This window comes from Ostrea edulis, chromosome 7 (genome assembly GCF_947568905.1).
Source record: "Ostrea edulis chromosome 7, xbOstEdul1.1, whole genome shotgun sequence".
NCBI lineage: Eukaryota > Metazoa > Mollusca > Bivalvia > Ostreida > Ostreidae > Ostrea > Ostrea edulis.
In genome coordinates, this window is record NC_079170.1 from 62681451 (window position 1) to 62700961 (window position 19511).

Sequence of the window (19511 nt, forward strand, 5' to 3'; positions counted from 1 at the left end):
AGCTTTCTGTATCATAGTGACGCCTCAGGTTTGAAGCAACAGGTAGCTTTGCTTCGTGTAGGAGAACTTCACCACACACCTCTATTTCCGAAGATGTGACGTCACAATACCAACACTTGTAAACAACCGTCAACTTTCATGCGACAATTATTTTGGTGAAAGGAAATGGAACGATTTAATTTATGTAAAATTCTCTGTATTTTCTGGGTGAAATATTTCCTAGGGATACACAGGATAACATTCGCAACGCCGGAACATGTAAGCATTGTACTTATACCATTAAACATGTAAGCATTGTACTTATACCATTAAACATGTAAGCATTGTACTTATACCATTAAACATGTAAGCATTGTACTTATACCATTAAACATGTAAGCATTGTACTTATACCATTAAAAGTACATTGTAGTATATAAAAAAAGTACTGTCACCAAGATAATAATGGAAAGGTGAAAATTTGAAGAAAAAAAACTTTCTTTCACAAAATCCAATGGATTCAAATTAAATAAATTTAAAGTAGCCAAAATCATTTGTGATAGGTTATAAGGCATGTTTCTCAATTTATTACATGTATAAGACATTGTTTGTAAACATTATTATCGAATTATTTACGAATAAATATTGTTTAAACTAAGGTATGAAATAATCATCTAAAATTCGGTAGGATAGTGTTGCTTTGACGATTGAAATTTGAAGAATTTTTCAGTTTTAACATTCTTTAATGAAGTACCGTACAATACACATTATGTATGTATATTGTTAATGTAGTTCAACACATTTCATATAAATCAATTAAGTGGAAAAGTTGAAGATACGGTGCAGAGTAGGCCTATATGAAGAAAATTCATTTTTTTTAAATCATCTAAAATTTTGGACCCGTAAACTATCTAAATGAAGGAAACAGTCTGGCGTGTACGTTGGTGTCAACACTGTTCAGCTAGTATACAGTGTCACAAATTCACACATATATTCTAACGTCAATGTGCCTATGTTTACTCTCTATTTCGAACTCATGAAACGTCCTATCGCTATCATTTACAAACAGATGACGTAATTGTCTGCGCGTGTTATTTCATGATTTGATCTCTCGGATAGCGAAGCAGATGTCGTATTTTGTAAACGTTTTCTTTTTTATCTTCAAATAAAAAGGATTTACTATTTTACTCTATCAATCTTTTATGTCGCTAGAGCAATGCATGTTGCAAAGACCATAAGTATAAATATATTATTTTTTGAATCAAAGAAATCTGTCAGACGAATATTACATAAAACAAGAAAACCTTAACGCATTATTCCCAGTGTGACCGGGGAATAAGTCTATCACGTGATCATTGACTATTTTCGAAATGATTAGAAGTTATCAAACAACAAAACGCTATCAAAATCTGTATAATTAGATTGGAAACACGAGCTCTGTTAATTAATGTTGAATTTATCACATCTATTCTTATCTATACTGATTGAATGCATGAGCGTTTATGATCGATTCATTTTCTGAATATAAAGATAAAACTTAAGTCTATTTAATGCCGCTGCGTGTTATTAACTCTGTTATATATATATATATATATATATATATATATATATATATATATATATATATATTATATATTTTGCTTTCATATTTTCTGACAAATCAATAATGAAATGATTATTACATTCACAGTAACTTCCATTTCAATGTTGTTTTTCTTTCTTACTAGAATTTGAGAATAGACTACATCAAAGTACACAGTGAAATAAAACTGCGCTTTGCAAAATCCCGGATATCTGGTCTGGTTACCAACCCAACAAACCGAAGCGAGGCTGTGATGATCAAACTCATCATACCAGAACGGACATTTTTGTCAGATTTTAAGTTGTAAGTTCTTCAAATAAATATCTATTGCATGAATGAGATTTTCAAATGTTGTCTTCATGAATTATGAAATAGTTTCCTTAGTGCCTTAGCAGATTTGTCCACTATTGTCTGTAAAGCAAAATAATAAGCTGTTAAGACCACATTATCTTTACAAAGGAATGAAGTGAACCGCAGTTTTGCAAAGTTAGCTCGCAACAAAAACGGCATTATTGACATTAAGGTAACCCCGCCCTCATGTGATTCCACATTATTATGAATTCAAAGTAAAACAACAACTGTATTAATTAATTTCCACTTGATATCCATGTAGTTTAATTTAAACAATCAACTGAAAAGCGCACATTTTTTGTAAACAACAAAACCATGTATTGAAAAGACATAAAAGTTGGTTACAATGATGAAATATTACTTTTAACAGTTTGAAAAAATGCTTCCTTATAAGTTTATAGATGAATTGATTGTAGATATCCGGTTATTATTGTTTTGTCAGTCACAGGCGTATATATAGAGCTACCATACATAGAATGCTGCACTTCCTTCTTCCTGAAAGTTTGGGTTACTGTTAATGATAGCTGCAGAAGTGTAACTCTCTGAAAAAAATATTGGAACGGATCAGAGAGCTACAGATCTACCCCTTGTAAAAACCTTCGATTTACGGCGCACAAAAACATGTGCACGCTTGAGGCCTTATATCATTGTATTCTTGCTTTGCTGTCTCATAAATGTAATACCAAAAAATTCCTAGCATATTTTCCTACTATACTTGTGTCCAAAAATACCTTCGAATTATTCATTAAATCCCCATACGACCCGAAAACTCGCAGCTTCAAATGATTTCGTTTGTTGACATAAGCAACATTAATTTTTTTCTAAAACTGACGTTAATTACAGTTTTTGTTTTGAAAAATTAATCTGTTATGTTAGTCGTAACGTTTAATGTGTATTGCAATGTCCGTCAAAGAATACACATGTACACATATATGTGTAGCTGTAAAGTGCTAATCTTAAGGAGAAACGTTAAAGCAGTGAAATAATGCTGTAGATATTTCAAACCTCTCTACCCTACTTTATAGACAACAGTGTTTATAGATTTTAACACATTTGTTTGGTTAACTTTCTTCTCACTGCCAAATTTCCAAACACGCATTATACATTTTTACTGCAACTTAATCACGTGGACAGGGAAATCGACGGGAGTCTTTACATCGGACAAATTAAACAGAAAGATTACGCATCATATCAGGGAGTGGATCAAGGTCAAAGATCCTCTCACAGGTAAACATTCTTTTCTTTGTGATTTGTATAATCATATTACAGAAATTATTGAGATATTCATGATTTTACTAAACTTTTTTGCCATGACTTTCTCCTGTAGAGCATATGACGATTCTGATGCGTTTGACTTTATGGTGAATGTACCCGAGCAGACGGAGATGAAGTTTTCTTTGAATTGCCAAAAACTCCTTCATCGTGTACAGGGACGATACTCCTTCTCTTTTTCTTTTATGACGTCACACAAGATTAATGAGTACGAAATACAGGTGGAAATTGAAGAGACTAGAAATATAAGTTACCTGGCGGTAAATAATAGAACAGGTATGAACCTATACATAATATATGTTTATAAATTACCTGGTAATTATTAGTTACCTAAGTCACGAGTCTTTTAAATGAAAGGAGAAGATAACGAACAGTGATCAATCTCATAACTCCTATAAAGGTGAAGATAACAAACAGTGATCAATCTCATAACTCCTATAAAGGTGAAGATAACGAACAGTGATCAATCTCATAACTCCTATAAAGGTGAAGATAACGAGCAGTGATCAATCTCATAACTCCTATAAAGGTGAAGATAACGAGCAGTGATCAATCTCATAACTCCTATAAAGGTGAAGATAACAAACAGTGATCAATCTCATAACTCCTATAAAGGTGAAGATAACAAACAGTGATCAATCTCATAACTCCTATAAAGGTGTGAAGATAACGAACAGTGATCAATCTCATAATTCCTATAAGCAATACAAAATAGATAGTTGGGCAAACACGGACCCCTGAATATACCAAAGGTGGGATCAGGTGCCTAGGAGGAGTAAGCATCCCCTGTCGACCGGTCACACCCGCCGTGAACCCTACATCTTGATCTGGTAAACGGAGTTATCCGTAGTCAAAATTAGTGCACCTTCAGATATCACTTGAACAACGGAAGTCCTGTATTATGCCATCTTCTCAAGTCAAGAGTTTGTGATCCACCACATTTCTGACAAACCCTTGACTGATTACATAACGTTTAATAAAAAGACGGTCATTAATATCGCCATCTTCCATTAAACATAATTTTGACCTCAAATGAACCTTAATTTTTAGCCAATCAGAGGAAGAGTATGCGGCGAGCAGATTTATGATCTCAATTGATTTTGTTGGAACATCGTACTTGAAAAAAACTTTTAAGTACATCCAGGGACTTCAACAAGTGACTGAAAACTGAAAAAGTCGGAAAAAATCCTTATTTGTCTATTTGATAGAACATCAGCATAAAAGAGATACATATATTAATTATCTTTCAGTACTAGTGGTGCCCATATTAAGTTGGCACACGTGCCATTTTATCTGTTTATGTTTTGAATAAATTTTATTGCAACATGCAATCTCACATGGAACCATTCAGAGTTTTGATATCCAGCCCCAAAAGTTTCAAAGTAATCTATCAAGGCCTTGTCACAATGTGAGAATTGAAATGTGGTGGATCACAAACCTTGACTTGAGAAGATGGTGTTACGTAGGCGTTGGCACGATATAGAGCCCCTCACTGCTGCGGCCGAACGCGCCTTGTCAAAATCTGACGCACTTCGTATAAACCTAAAGCTGGTGACGTCAACACACGGGTGAAAATTCTCGAATGTCGAATGGGACTTAAAACAATATATACAATCAATGCAAGAGAAGAAATCAAATCTATTAGGCATGCTCTAATTGATATACTGTGTGTATAATAAAACATAGAAAACTATGATTTTGTTGTCATAACATTAAAACGCAGAGTTTGAAGACGGAATATCCATGATGTTTTCGAAACCATCCCAAGCCCTGATTCGTCATCAAGAAAAGCCGATGACGACCAATCTGAGGACATTTACAGTTGAATATGACCTTGAACGATCATTTGACCTTGGAGATATTGTGGTAAATCTTACAATATACTTTAAATGCATTGTACAATTAGCTCTCATCTTGTAGGAGTGTATCTGTAACTTTAATCAACCAAAGAGATTTTACTTACTGTTCTACATGTAACCGTTTGTGACAGGATAGATGATACTTGATAAAAAAATTTCCCTTCTGTTCTAGATCTCTGGGGAGTATTTCGTACATTATTTTGCTCCTATCCTAGAGAGCGAAATCCCAAAAGTCCTTCTTTTTATTCTTGACAAGAGTGGATCCATGGGAGGAAAACGTCTACAGAGTTTGAAATTCGCCATGCACAGAATTCTCGGTGATCTCGGACAAGCGGATGAATTCGGCATCATTGCGTTCGAATCTGGGGTGGACTACATGAGTCAGGAATTATTAGATGCTTCCTTTGGTAACGTTAACCAGGCCCGGGGGTTCATCGACGACATCACTGCTGGCGGTGGTACGTATGAGGAACTGTCTCACATACAGACATCTAAGCCTTCAATCATTGAGAAGGCAGATATGAATTTTTTTTTAGCTTACGTAAAGATAATTTTTATTTTTGGTGTTTTCACGGTATGGATATAACCACAATTTCAAATGTAATCGATGAAGATGAGAAATTATTATAACAATAGTGAAGAGCAACTCTTTAACTAAATGAAAAAAATCTCAATCAACGAAAAATGAACCTTAGGAAATTATGTGATTCTACGATATTTTGTTTGGCATATTCGCAATGCTAAAAACACACGACTAAATTTAAACAAGTTTATTGCCCTCTGTATCGCAGTATCAACCAGTTATAAATACGACAAATGTTATGTCTTTTCTCCAGGTACAGATATTAAATCAGCTCTACTAAATGGTTTGTCTTTTCTAAATGCTGGTATGAACAGAGATCGAGGAACCAAAATGATATTCTTCCTAACGGATGGGGCGCTCTTTGGAGTAAAAAAGACAGCTCTCATGGAGATAAAATATGCTAATATTTATGACATACCGATTTACAGTATTGCATTCGGAGAGGATGCAGATAGCGAGTTTCTACAACACTTATCTCGACAAAACCACGGGGAATCCAGGCGGGTAAATGACAGCAACGAGGCCGTAAACGACATCACAGATCTCTTCCAAGACATTCCGGAGACAATGTTGAGGAATCTGACATTTTGGTATCCGTTTTATAAACAGGCTGTTACATCACAGACATCGTTTAAAACATATTTGAACGGTACCGAGATATCCGTGGCTGGATACATCGAGAAGCACTCTAAAAACAACAGTGTCGATGTGGACGTGGATTTTGAGGCAGACCAGAACGAGAATATTACTAATATCAAAAAGTATATGGTTTTGAAGCCCGATGATAAGTTTTGTCCAGATGATTATATTTGTTTACCTGCGTATATGCAGGAATTTGTGGAGAATACCATGGTACACAAGAAAATTCTTGAAATGATTGCCGAAATCAACAATAAAAAACAAAATAGTCATGCGGCCAAGCTCCTGATGAAGAAGATCATTTTCATGTCCATGAAGGTAGGTCCGTCTATTAGAGAATGTTATGTCTCATGCTGCCTACCTCTTACGAATAATGATAAGGTGTAGATAACGAACGATGATCAATCTCATATTTCTTATAAAGAATACAAACTTTAAAGTATGACAAACAGGGACCCCTGGATATACCAGAGGTGGGATTAGGTGCATATAGGAGGAGTAAGCATCCCATGTCGACTGACATCAGGCAAATGGAGTAATCCGTAGTCAAACAACGGCCTAACTATTGGTGTGAAACACCTCAGGCAACATTTGCCCTAATGGCAATTTTATGAAAGATGAAGATAACGAACAGTGATCAATCTCATAACTCTGATAAGCAATAGAAAATATAGAGTTAGGCAAACACAAATCCCTGGTTATACCAGAGGTGGAATCAGGTGCCTAGGAGGAGTAAGTATCCCCTGTCGACCGGTCATACCCACCGTGAGCGCTATATCTTGATCCGGTAAACGGGGTTATCATTGTGCCAAAAAACGGCCTAACAATCGGTATGGAATACATCAGACAGCATTTGACCCAATGATTGGTTGTATTGGCAAACTAGATCGTTATAACGACCATAAAATTTGCGAAATGCTGACTTTAAACGAAACTGCTGAAACCCCTGCACCATCACCTTGTTTGTCAGTAGCCTGCCTGGATTTAAAAACTGGTCATACGCAGAACAAGCTCTTGCATATCGAATCAGTTGAGATATAAACACCATATGCAGGTGATAATGGAATATTGCTACATAAATATGGGAAGTTGACGGTGGAGAAGCTGAAATAATCCTGTTACTTTGCCATTAATATCTATTTTTAATACAATATCTAAGTATGAAGCAGGCGTGGATGATTCTGTGGTGTCTTTTATTTCGAGTTCACAGGGATATATCGAATCAACATATATGAATTAGATTGTTACGACCATAGAAATAATAAATTTAGATATTTTTTCTACAAAGCAGGGAACTCCAGTAGTTCCAAGGATAAGTAGTTGAACAAGAATTCGAAATCAAAGGACCAACAGAAAATGGTTTTTATTTAAGAGGAAAATATAACAGTTGTACGTCAGCGAATTTTTCAATCTGGAAAAACCACGAAATTTGAAACTACTATTTTTTCAAGAATCCACAGTAATGACACCATACATATTTCCAGTAAAACCTTCATTTTCGTGGCATCGGAACTACAGTAATGACACTGTGTATGTACACGTGATATCAGAACTACAGTAATGTCACTGTGTATGTACACGTGATATTAGAACTACAGTAATGGCACTGTGTATGTACATATTGCACCTATACATCATTTATTTTCGTGGGGGGGGGGGGGTCCCTGGAGACTTGATCTCGAGGTTGGAGACTTCTTTCTTTTAGTTCGTAGCTAGGTCCATACCACGACATCAATTAAACCTCTACGACCTCTGTGATATAACAGTATATACTCTACTCCTGTGTTATAGTATGGACTGGTCACTCCCTACACAGATCTCCACCTTCCTGACTCAGGACTCAAAGACAAAACGCTTCAGTTCAACCATGAGACTTCAGAAGGTGCAAGATATCTCTCTATAGATAATTCTTTGTTTTATTTCTAATTTGCTAATTTTAATCTAACAAAATTCTATTATCAGTATGCTTTTCATCATTTCAATAGTTCATTCTGTAACAAAATAAAACTGAGGTGTGTGTAAAGTACAATATTGATGGTTAAGATGAATTCTAAATTTGATAATACATATACAAGTGACATCTATAAATCGCATAAGACTGCCAATCATTTAGTAACCTGTTATAATGGTTCTACACTGTATTCACAGTTATATATATACATTACAATATATATTCACTGTATATTCATGCATGTAAGGTTCAATAATCAGTTTGTTTTTGCCTTCTCTTTTATAGAGATGGACGCATTCGAAATGCTCTCACCTGAAGAAACTAATGGAACGAAACGCATAACAAAGGTGCAAGGTAAATTCAAATTGTAACCATTCAGTCTCACACGCAATTCTACTGGTTCATTTAACTTGAAGTTAAAAACACGAGTCTTACAGATATGACCCCCCCCCCCCCCCCCCGCCGCAGTATGGAGCGCCTAATTAACATAAACTCAAGTAATTGAAGATATATTTAATTATTTGAAGATATCATCAATTCATTTAATGTGCTCAACAATTTGATTAAATATCTGTTCAAATGATTAATGATATCTGTGAATTAATGCGCGCATTAATTGAATTGTTGATAGCATTAATTATTCTATTGAATTGATGAGCGCTATAATAGAATTGTTGCTCTCTTCAAATGCATTGATGATATAAACAACTGAATTGATGCGCGCTACAATTTAATTGAAAAGATCAATAATTCAATTAATGAGGCATCAATTCAATTAATATGCGCAATAATTGAATTATCGCTGTCTTCAATTGAATTGTAGCGTGCAGTTGAATTAATGATATCATTAATTCAATTAATGTGCGCAATAATTCTTTAAATACATGTATTCAATTTCACATATCCATAATTGAATTAATGGTTTCTGTAAGTGAATTGTTACTCTCTTTAAAAGAACTGATGCGAAAGTGTTGTAAATAATGAATTAAAGAATGTTAATAATGAATTAAAGAAATCATCAAATCATTTATACCGGGCTCCAAATTAATTTTTGCGAGCATTAATTAATTTTAATACATTGCTGCGCGATCAACTGAATTGATGAGAGAAATAAATGAATTGATGCGCGCATCAAATCAATTATTGCTCTCATCAATTGAATTAATGCTCGCATCAAATCAATTGTTGCACACAATAATTGAATTGATAATATCTTCAAATATTTAAAGATATCTTCATTATCTTGAATTATTTGAGTTGATGTTAATTTGGCGCTCCATGAAAACGAAGCCCCTTGTCGCGGCAGGCGCTGGCGCAATAAAGAACCCTCGCTGTTACGGTCCTGGGCGCAACACATAGGTCAAAATTTGTGACACGTTGGAGATGTCTCTACATGAGTCAACAATTCTATAATGAGACGTAAAATTACAAACAACAAAAAACTTCAATTAATTTGTATAAGTGTAGCGGACAGTAGATCTATAAGAGGGAACTTAAACTGCTTCGCTAGAGAGCTAGCTTTTCTAGTGATGATTGAGTGGTAGGGTGTCTCTCTTAATCACGTAAGTTAAGCAACGGCGAGCGTGATCAGCGCTTGGTTGGTTGACCGCTACACGTTACAAATTGGTGGCAACGTAGTGACTCTGGAGTTTGGCAGGAGGCTTGCTTCAGATAAAGTCTCTTCGGAGCTTCGGGCACGGACGTGGATTCGTCCGGGGACGACGGTGATTGTTGTCGGGAGCGGCGGATGCCGTTACTGAGCAGGTGCCAAACACTCAGAGAGGACTCGCGCTAAGCTTCCCCGAGTGGGGGTGGGTGGGTGGGTGGATGGGTTGTAACGGACAGTATAGGAGGGGACTTGCACCACTTCGCTAGAGAGCTAGCTTTTCTAGTGATGTGGTAGAGTCTCTTTCTTGATCACGTAAGTTAAGCAACGACAAGCGTGATCAACGCTTGGCTGGGTGACCGCTACACGTTACATAAGTAGTTGCAGCATTACTCCGCGTCAAGTAAAATCTTATATTTCTTTATAGTTATTCGATGGTGAACTGTCCCAACTTTATACCGCACAAGTATCAAGAGAATAGAAATTACTTTCAATCCTTGAATATCAAGTACAAAATTGCTTGTGATACCGTATATATAGCGGGTTTTTTTTCCACGGGTCTAAAATTTGGCGATTTGCTGGCACCAAAGTATGCTTACAATGCTAGTGGAATAAATTTCGACAGACAGAGAAAAGTTATTTCTCATGCAAATACTGAAGTCGCCATTGGATGCATATTTGGCGAGTGGAAATTTGGCGGAAAGCTAAAATAAGCCAAATTTAGCTCTCTCTCCCTCTCTCTCTCTCTGTGTGTGTGTGTGTGTGTGTGTGTGTGTGTCTTTCAACTCTAAACACTTTCCAGAAATATTTCAACCGTGTTACCGAACTTCTTCAGTCGTGAAAGTGTTTAGAGTTTTTTTTTTCTATATTTTTTTTTATTTTACTTTTAAAAAAGAGACTATATAATGTATATAAGGTACTAGTATCGCAATTTATTGATATCGGTTCGCTAATGATTGTTTTTACAGCCGGAGGAGACCCTCACTTCATGATTAGTGTTCCAGGCACACCGTCCCCGTTCTGTTTTGATTTAGATAACGTGGGAGGAAAAGTCGTTCAATTGCTTACCAGTACAGGTAACATCAATCTAAACTTTTACAAGAGTTTGTTATCATAACCTGCATGGGATTATTAATTTGTGAATGGAAGGCTTTTATGTTCTGATAAAGCGATAAAATTCTGACTTGGAAAAAGATATCTTACTCTCTTAATCTATTACATGTAATTCTATATTGTCAATTAAATAGGATATATTGCATTCTCATTTGAACATGAACAGTTTCCTGAAACTAACATTCAAAGACTGCACCCTCCGCTAAGACGCTGCAACTCACATTTTTATAATGAAAAATACAATGATGAAATATATACACGTAGTTTTTTATGTAATCTTATTTGCGTGATATCTGATTCCCTTATATTTGCTTAAAATAACTATCTCTCATTTTTCTTCTCAATGACCATGAAGCGTTTGGCAGCATAGACAAAATTCCACCGCCATGTTAAGTACATGTACATACACATGTATATTGTAATATGATTAGATGGTCTAGAGATCTAACGTCGCTGATTATACGCTATTAGGGTATTCCTTTCCGCGGACCGCGAGTTCTTCCCTGAACTTGGACGGAAGTGGGCATCCATATAATATAGTGAATTTTTCTGCGCTATATTGAGAGAGACAGAGGAGAGAGAGAGAGAGAGAGAGAGAGAGAGAGAGAGAGAGAGAGAGAGAGAGAGAGAGAGAGAATACTAAAAATCAACAACACTCTATTAGACACACGTAGATCAAGATAAAAATAATTAAGCACTTTACAAAACTCGTGCTACCATATGAACTATAAATGCTGTCAAGATTTCGGACAAATGAACAAAAGAGTTATATTAATTACATGTACATATGGATGCAAAAACAATTAATATTTTATTATAATGAATTTCATAAACAAAATTTAGATAGAAATCTACGATCAAGTATCATTGTTTTTGCACTAGAACGTATTCTGATACTTTTATTTTCAGATTTCACAATCAATATTGCCATTATTTCAACTTCTCAACTCAACAGACACCGCCAAAACAAAACGTATATTGGAGAAATATTCATATCTTCCATCAAATTCAATCTGCTTGTTACGCCGCTACAGCTTTTTGTTAACGGGAGACAACTGCAGTGGAGCAACGTCCGAGAAAGGTTTCCATTGTATGGAAATTCCTATCTTCCAGGCTGCATTGAATACCACGGACCGCGGAGTGTGAAGTTGACAATTTGTAGGAGGCTTCGGAAAGATGGACATTTGATAGATTACCTGAACATTGCAATATCAAATTTGCGAAGGCGTGAGGAGACAATGGGTGGTTTTCTTGGTATGGAAACCCTATATATATATATGTATGTATGTATGTATGTGTGAATTTCAACATACAATTTTAAAATATTCTTTGCCTTGCAGTTTTGATAATTCCAAAGATTTTTTTTTTTATTTATTCAGTATGTTGTTTTCGGTCGCATTTGAATTTTTTCACTCATGTAGAGAAGTCTCCATATTTTCAGTGAAGCACTGTAGGTTTTTTTTTTTTTTACCTATACTTGGATATCAAGGCTGTAACTGTGAAGGTTCGTCGTCGTGCCTATGCCTACCAATGTATGAAATTGCTAGTTTTAATATCTGTCAATAGACCCGTGGCCCTTTCATAGAATGCCGGACGCTCGGCGAAGGAACAGTCACTACTCGTGTTTGGAGCGGAGCTGAATTGTTTTCTTGACAATATAAACTGTTGTCTCACACGAATGTTTAGTGTTACTCTAAAAGCTGATAGTAAAGTAGTCTTTCCTTGTACATACACAGCATGTACGTTGTAAAACGTAAAAGAAAACACAAATAACATTTATGCCCCCTTCAAACAAGATGGTCATACTGCTTTGTACCTGTCGATCGGTGTATCTGTCGGTAGAGCACATATCTCAATATCCTGAGAACCTTTCACTTGATCGTAATGATATTTCATATGTGGGTTGGTTATGAGTAGAAGAGGACCCCTATTGATTTTCAGGTCAAAAGGCCAAGGGTCACGTGCACTCCACTCTGAACATAAGGAGATACTGTCCGCTCAATACCTTGATAACCCTTTCTTTGACAGACATCAAATTTGGTACATTGTAAGGAGTAAATGACCCCTATTGATTTTGGGGTCACATGGTCAAAGGTTAAGGGTCAAACTGGACATAGGAATATACTGTCCACTCAATATCTTGAGAACATTTTGCTAGACAGACATCAAATTTGGTACATCCTAAGGAGTAGATTAATTTTAGGTTCACATAGTCAAGGGCCAAACTGGACACAGTGATATATTGTCTCCTATATTTCAAGAATCATGTGCTTGATTGACACCAAACTTGGTATACTGGTACACCCTAAGCAGTAGATAAACCCTATTGATTTTAGGTCACATGGTCAAAGGCCAAGGATCAATTCACTCTAGACATAGGAAAAAATTGTTCGCTCAATACATGTACCTTGAATTGTTTTGGCACTACCATCAATTAAATGATGCATATGTATTAAATTTTGCACCAGGGGGGGGGGGGGGATTTATTTTACAAACATTTCTTGTGTAATTCATAATTTTCATCCAAAACGATTAACAAGTAGATCGTTTCATGAAACTTTCATGTTTGTTACGATTTATGAATATTTTCTTCTTTTTTGTAGGTCAAGCATATAAATGGCCAATCAAATTGATAAGGACCACTGAAACAGAACGCGGCGTAGTTGGAAAGTTTGTGATCATAAAACCAGACCATCGAATGCATTTCCGTGCGAAACTTAAGCACCGTAAAATTCCTACAGAATTTGCATTTGCAGAGTGCTGGGAAATGCACAGATCTATTGAAACATTATTTACAGAACCGATCAAACTTTTTATCAAGTCCACTTTACTTGTTGTATAAGTCTATAAGTATGTGTGTGGGAAAAAAAGGGGGGGGGGTGTTGGAGACTATCAGGTTAGCAGCTGAACACCATTTTATCAGAATTTTATACACGCCTTTACAATTTGTTTAATCGCATATTCTCGGGCCTTTCTAACAAGCAGAAAAACATTCTCAATGTCACCGTATCTTCCATTTTTATATCAAAAACAAATACGACTATAAAAATTATTCATTGCCTTTTTCACAATAAATATTTGCTACAAACGATGATGGGATCCAGGTTAGAATAGGTCTTCAATACCCCCTTACTTGTTGTAAGAGGCGAGTAAACGGGGCGGTCCCTCGGATGAAACCGCAAAAACTGAGGCCCGTGTCACAGCAGGTATGGTACGATAAAGATTCTTCCCTGCTCAAAGGCCGTAAGCGCCAAGCATAGGCCTAAATTTTGCAGCCTTTCACCAGTAATGGTGACATCTCCATATGCGTGAAAAATTCTCGAGCGGGACGTTAAACAACATACAATCAATCAATCCCATAGAAAGTTTAAAAATATGTGGTTAGAAGCGTCCATTTTGTACAAGTTTCGCACTTCCGGTGAATGTAATACATTCGTAATACATCCCAATCTTGCCAGTAAGACCCGAGAAATTGCGATTGCAAAGGGAAAAAAACAAAAAAACACGAACCTATCTGTTAATTCTTTTTATGCACTCAAAACTGTATTGTTGGAACATGACTATATGTTTGCAGCGCCAGTATGACATGTTCAATACATGTAGAAGTATTGAACTGGGGATGATATTAACGATACAATTGCATCATTTGTTTGTCGACTGCCATGCAGCCAGGCTGCCTTGTATCCCTATATCATTGTTTACATGTATGTATGTTGATACAGACACACACATATATACATACGTAAGATATAGAGTTCGTTTTTTTCTAAAATATCCAAGAGTATGAATCTTCGACGCTTTACACTAGCAAACTGCTTCATGGGGGGCTGTTCATACCCTCATGTATTTTTTAAAATTTAAATATATTTATTTTCATAATACATGTTACTTTTATATCCGTCGGAAAATTTCCAGGAATTGCTTTGCTATATTTGTCAAGATTCATAGAATGTACACACATAGTGTTCACCTTCCTGAGATAATTATATCGCATATATTAAAACATTGGAAATGTAAATATGAAAATCTTGAATTCCTGTAGATTTGTATAGATATGTGAAACCTTTGTAAATAAACAGAAAACATTCTATAAACATGCTCATATTGATGTTTGCTTTCATTTGTAAATTAGGTAGTCCGTTTGAAATATGCCTTTTTTCTTTTGGGGGAATATAATTGAATTAAACATGTACCCTGGTCGGATTGATTGATTTAACGCCCCCCTCGAGAATAGTTCACTCATATGGAGACGGTGGAGGGCTACAAAAGTTATACCTAAACTCGGCGCTTACGGACTTTGAGCAGGGAGGGATATTTATTGTGCCACACCTGCTGCGACACGGAACCTCGGATTTTGCGGTCTCATCCGAAGGAACGCCCAATTTAGTTGCCTCTTACGACTAGGAATACTGAGGACATATTCTAGCCCGGATCCCCACGGGATTACCCTGGTCGGAACATATCCACAACTTATCAATATGAAACTGTAGGTATACTTATATTCGTTATTTACTTTTTAGCTCACCTGAGCCGAAGGCTCAAGTGAGCTTTTCTGGTCACATTTTGTCTGGCGTCCGTCTGTCTGTAAACTTTTCACATTTTCATCTTCTTCTCATGAACCACTGGGCCAATTTCAACCAAACATGGCCAAAAGCATCCTTGGGTGAAGGGCTTTCAAGTTTGTTTAAATGAAGGGTCATGTCCCTTTCAAAGGGGAGATAATCACAAAAATGCAAAAATAGGGTGGGGTCATTTAAAAATCTTCTTCTCAAGAACCACTGGATCAGAAGAGCTGAAATTTACCTGACAGCTTCCTGACATATTGCAGATTCAAGTTTGTTCAAATCATGGCCCCCGGTGGTAGGATGGGGCCACAAGGGGGGATCAAAGTTTTACATACAAATATAAAGGGAAAAACTTTAAAAATCTTCTTCTCAAGAACCACTAAGCCAGAAAAGCTGAGATTTACATGAAAGCTTCCTGACATAATGCAGATTCAAGTTTGTTCAAATCATGGGCCCCTGGGGTTGGATGGGACCTCAATAGGGGATCAAAGTTTTACATACAAATATATAGGAAAAATCTTTAAAAATCTTCTTCTCAAGAACCACTGAGCCAGAAAAGCTGATTTTTACATGAAAACTTTCTGACATAGTGCAGATTCAAGTTTGTTCAAATCATGGCCCCCGGGGGGTAGGATGGGGCCACAAGTGGGGGGGGGGGGGTCAAAGTTTTACATACAATATAGGAAAAAGCTTTAAAAATCTTCTTCTCAAGAACCATTGGGCCAAAGAAGTTGACATTTACATGAAAGCTTTCTGACATAGTGTAGATTCAAGTTTGCAAAGGGTAGTTTGAACCATAATAGGGACTATTAGGTTTTACATGCAAATATATATGGAAAGTCTTCAGATATGGGCCAAGGTGACTCAGGTGAGCGATGTGGCCCATGGGCCTCTTGTTGTATTTTTATTTTCATTATCATATCTAAAATATGAGGACCATTCTGTAAACAGTAAAACTAGAATTACGCAGTTGCTTTTTCTTTCCTCGATCATACTTATTCACTTCAGTTGATGAATTTCTACGTTACAGAACTAACCAATACAATTAAAATCAGACTTCTTAGATCCGCGCCGTATACTCTGCGTAAGCGATTGTGAGCATATCTTATATGTAGGATCTGCATGATTTTAATGAGATTGAGAACTAACAGATATGATATGCACTTTGCTGGGTTTTCCCCCCTCGATCCAAATACTCTTTCTGACCCTATAATCCGTATCAGTGCAAAAATGAAAAATAAGAGTAGTTAAAAATGTGGTTCATTTATTGACTTTTTCCTCCCAAAAGTTTCAGGAATTGTTAATTTAAAAAGAGATCTTCAGTTTGAAGGAAACGGTAAATGATGTAAACTTGTGTCGTCGATCCTCCATCTATATCTGAATGATTATCATCTAGATTGCTAGAAGGTTTACATTCAGGGGTGGTTGGGTATCGAGGGAGAATTCTGTGTCTGAAGTCCCACTCGTCGTGTACAATAGACAAAAACGTTAGATTTCTGCAGATGATAGAAAAATATATATTTCATCAAAATCATACATTATTATTTCCGATTACCAGCATGTTCTTCTGTAGTTTTCGACACAGAATATATTGTTCTAAAATTAATCACACTACATTAAGAAACTATAGATAAGACAGCTATTGATATCAGTTGTCAATATGTCACGGCTATCGTTTTTCGGCCTCTGGATAACTCTGTTGATAAAAGGTATATCCATTATATATTGTAATTCAACTACAAGCTATTTATTACATTGTATATTGGTATTATAACAATGAGTGCTTTTAAAACAAGTTCTCAGTCTTTTCTTTTTATTTTAATAGTGTGTGCAGCACAAGAGTTCTGTCCAGAGGGTTTTTTCCAATATGGCGCGTCCTGCTATTTCTTTGCTTCTCACATAGCTGCCGACTGGATCGAGGCGGGGGTAATTTTAAAAAAAAAAATCCTAACAATTCTTACTTTACGAGCTCCGATTGAAAAAACATGCGCAATATCAATTATATACGGTTATTGGCAGGGCCGTAAATTAACCTTCAATTTGGAGGAGGCAGGAAATTAGGCGGGGGCCCAGGCCCCCAGACGCTGAGCACATTTTGTGCACACTGAACACGTTTCGTGCAAAATCCTTGATTCTAGGGCCTTCTAAGATGTTACTTGACTAACTCATTCTAAAAGAAAGATTTGGAATGCTTTTTAAGGGAGGTATCATGTTCTTAGTTATTGGAAACAACATAAATTCTAATGAACTTTAAATTTTAATTTTTTTTGGCTCAAAAGTTGGAGGAGGCAGCTGCCTCCTCCGCCTCCATGTAATTTACGGCCCTGGTTATTGGTAAGTTCAGTTTCTTTATTTCCGTGAGCCATATGGCCATAGGCGTAGCTTGGGTTCGAATATTACCGAGGCAGGGGGTCTGGGGGGCGCAGTCCCCCAGAAGCTATCAACATAAAAGGTGGGTTTTTTTTTACCGAGGCAGCTGCCTCGGTTGCCTCAATGGAAGCTACGCCACTGATGGCTCATTGGATTGGTTAGCAATGCTTATGAATTTCGTGTATATGATGAACAGGATTTTCTAACAAAGCATATGTGCTAGTCAGGTGACATCTATGACCAGTAGTTTCTGAAAAGTCCACGTAGCATTTTATACATTTTAGTCCTTCTGCAGGAGATTTCAGGGAGGAGATCTTGTTGCCATCGAAACACAATCTGAAAACAATTTTATATACCAGGAGTTACTTATGATGCATGAAAATAGTAAGTGCCTCAAGATTTTTTTTTAAAAATATCACAATGCGCAGCTTACCTGTAACCTTTTAACAAAGAAACTGATAAGACACCTGGTGTGTGTATTGTTTGTGGTAACCTCTAGAAACCCGTTTAGAGGACTTTTGGATTGGTGGCACGGACGAGTTTGTGGAGGGACACTGGACATGGATTCCGACGATGGAGAAAGTAAGTTTTACGGATTGGTCCCCCGGTAACCCCAGCGACAGTGCATCAAACGAGGACTGTATGGAGATTATCGTGGGTCACACTGCTCCGACCACCCACTGGAATGATGACGACTGCTCGAAGAAAGCTAACTTCATTTGTGAAGTTCCGTATGTATATCTATGGTTTTGTTAAACTTTTTCTGCATAAAAGGGACAATACATGGTATTGGATAGATGCAGACCTGTAGCTCTCTGACAAATATTTGGATTAAACCAAAGCTACACATTTACCCTTTCATAAAAACCTTCGCTTTACAGCGCAACTTTTTACGCACGATCCCCCTCCCCCTTAATATGTGCATACATCAAGCCTTCATTTTAAAGCAAGTACACATTCAATTCAGTGCATGCCACATAACCCGACTTTGAAGGCTTTTCTTTTCATTGCAGGCTCTTAGAAGGATCCCCCATCATCGGATAGTGTAGTTCTAATGTGTCTACATGTATCAGATAATCCAGTAAAATAAATCTCATACAGTCGCTACAATGCTTTCATAATGTGATCACCTTATTCATTTATCCCTGATTCAGGCACTCCTACTTAGGCCCATTATTTTATACAGGAAATCATCATATATATATACTTTATAAAATGTAATGATGGGTAGTGAAGACAATATTGATCAAAACACAAGTCTCAATTAGATGAAAATAAATTTTTGAAAGTTTTGTGAATCCTTTAATCACAAAAATATTTCCGTGCCATTTTATCATGGTACAGCAACTTTCACTAGACTATATAATATCATTCTTCGCTATGTACCATCCATTCTGTTATCACCACTGCATTGTCCAATATGAAAATGTAAGATCCTTTTGATCTGCTCTACTTCACTGGGGAAAAGACTTTCTCTGCACAAAGCTCTGTGCACTAAACGTGAGAAATGGAAAAATAACTCTGGGTAGAAAATGGGGAAAAGACAGAACCAGTATTGGTGTAGAAAGGGAACATGCATCTTCACAAGTCAAGGGCTGTTGATTCGTTATCTTCCACTAAGCCTAAGTTAGCGCGAGGTAA

General features: G+C 36.5%; 2 protein-coding genes across 4 annotated transcripts in view; both read left to right on the forward strand.

Moving 5' to 3' along the window:
- LOC130048362 (inter-alpha-trypsin inhibitor heavy chain H5-like) overlaps nt 1-15037 on the forward strand; it is a 16828-nt gene extending 1791 nt beyond the window's left edge. The window contains exons 1-12 of one of the 2 annotated variants that reach the window (XM_056145003.1): nt 1-258; nt 1707-1864; nt 3047-3139; nt 3240-3460; nt 4908-5050; nt 5216-5501; nt 5880-6583; nt 8057-8147; nt 8502-8570; nt 10791-10898; nt 11845-12189; nt 13539-15037. The exon at nt 1-258 is cut by the window's left edge and continues 1790 nt beyond it. In XM_056145003.1, coding sequence (XP_056000978.1) covers nt 166-258; nt 1707-1864; nt 3047-3139; nt 3240-3460; nt 4908-5050; nt 5216-5501; nt 5880-6583; nt 8057-8147; nt 8502-8570; nt 10791-10898; nt 11845-12189; nt 13539-13777 — 2550 coding nt within the window. In that variant the 5' untranslated portion in view covers nt 1-165 and the 3' untranslated portion in view covers nt 13778-15037. The remainder of the gene's footprint in view (nt 259-1706; nt 1865-3046; nt 3140-3239; nt 3461-4907; nt 5051-5215; nt 5502-5879; nt 6584-8056; nt 8148-8501; nt 8571-10790; nt 10899-11844; nt 12190-13538) is intronic. The other variant, XM_056145004.1, reaches the window with a different exon arrangement.
- Nucleotides 15038-16447: 1410 nt separating this feature from the next.
- Nucleotides 16448-18977, forward strand: LOC130048400 (perlucin-like). Of its 2 annotated transcripts, none has more exons than XM_056145056.1 (5): nt 16448-17209; nt 17326-17426; nt 18155-18254; nt 18370-18601; nt 18884-18977. In XM_056145056.1, exons 1-5 carry the CDS (start codon nt 17161-17163, stop codon nt 18912-18914), a joined length of 513 nt encoding a protein of 170 aa, XP_056001031.1. In that variant the 5' UTR covers nt 16448-17160; the 3' UTR covers nt 18915-18977. The 2 variants fall into 2 exon arrangements, with proteins under 2 accessions (XP_056001031.1, XP_056001032.1); XM_056145057.1 differs by having other exon boundaries at nt 18382-18601.
- Nucleotides 18978-19511: the final 534 nt, after the last annotated feature.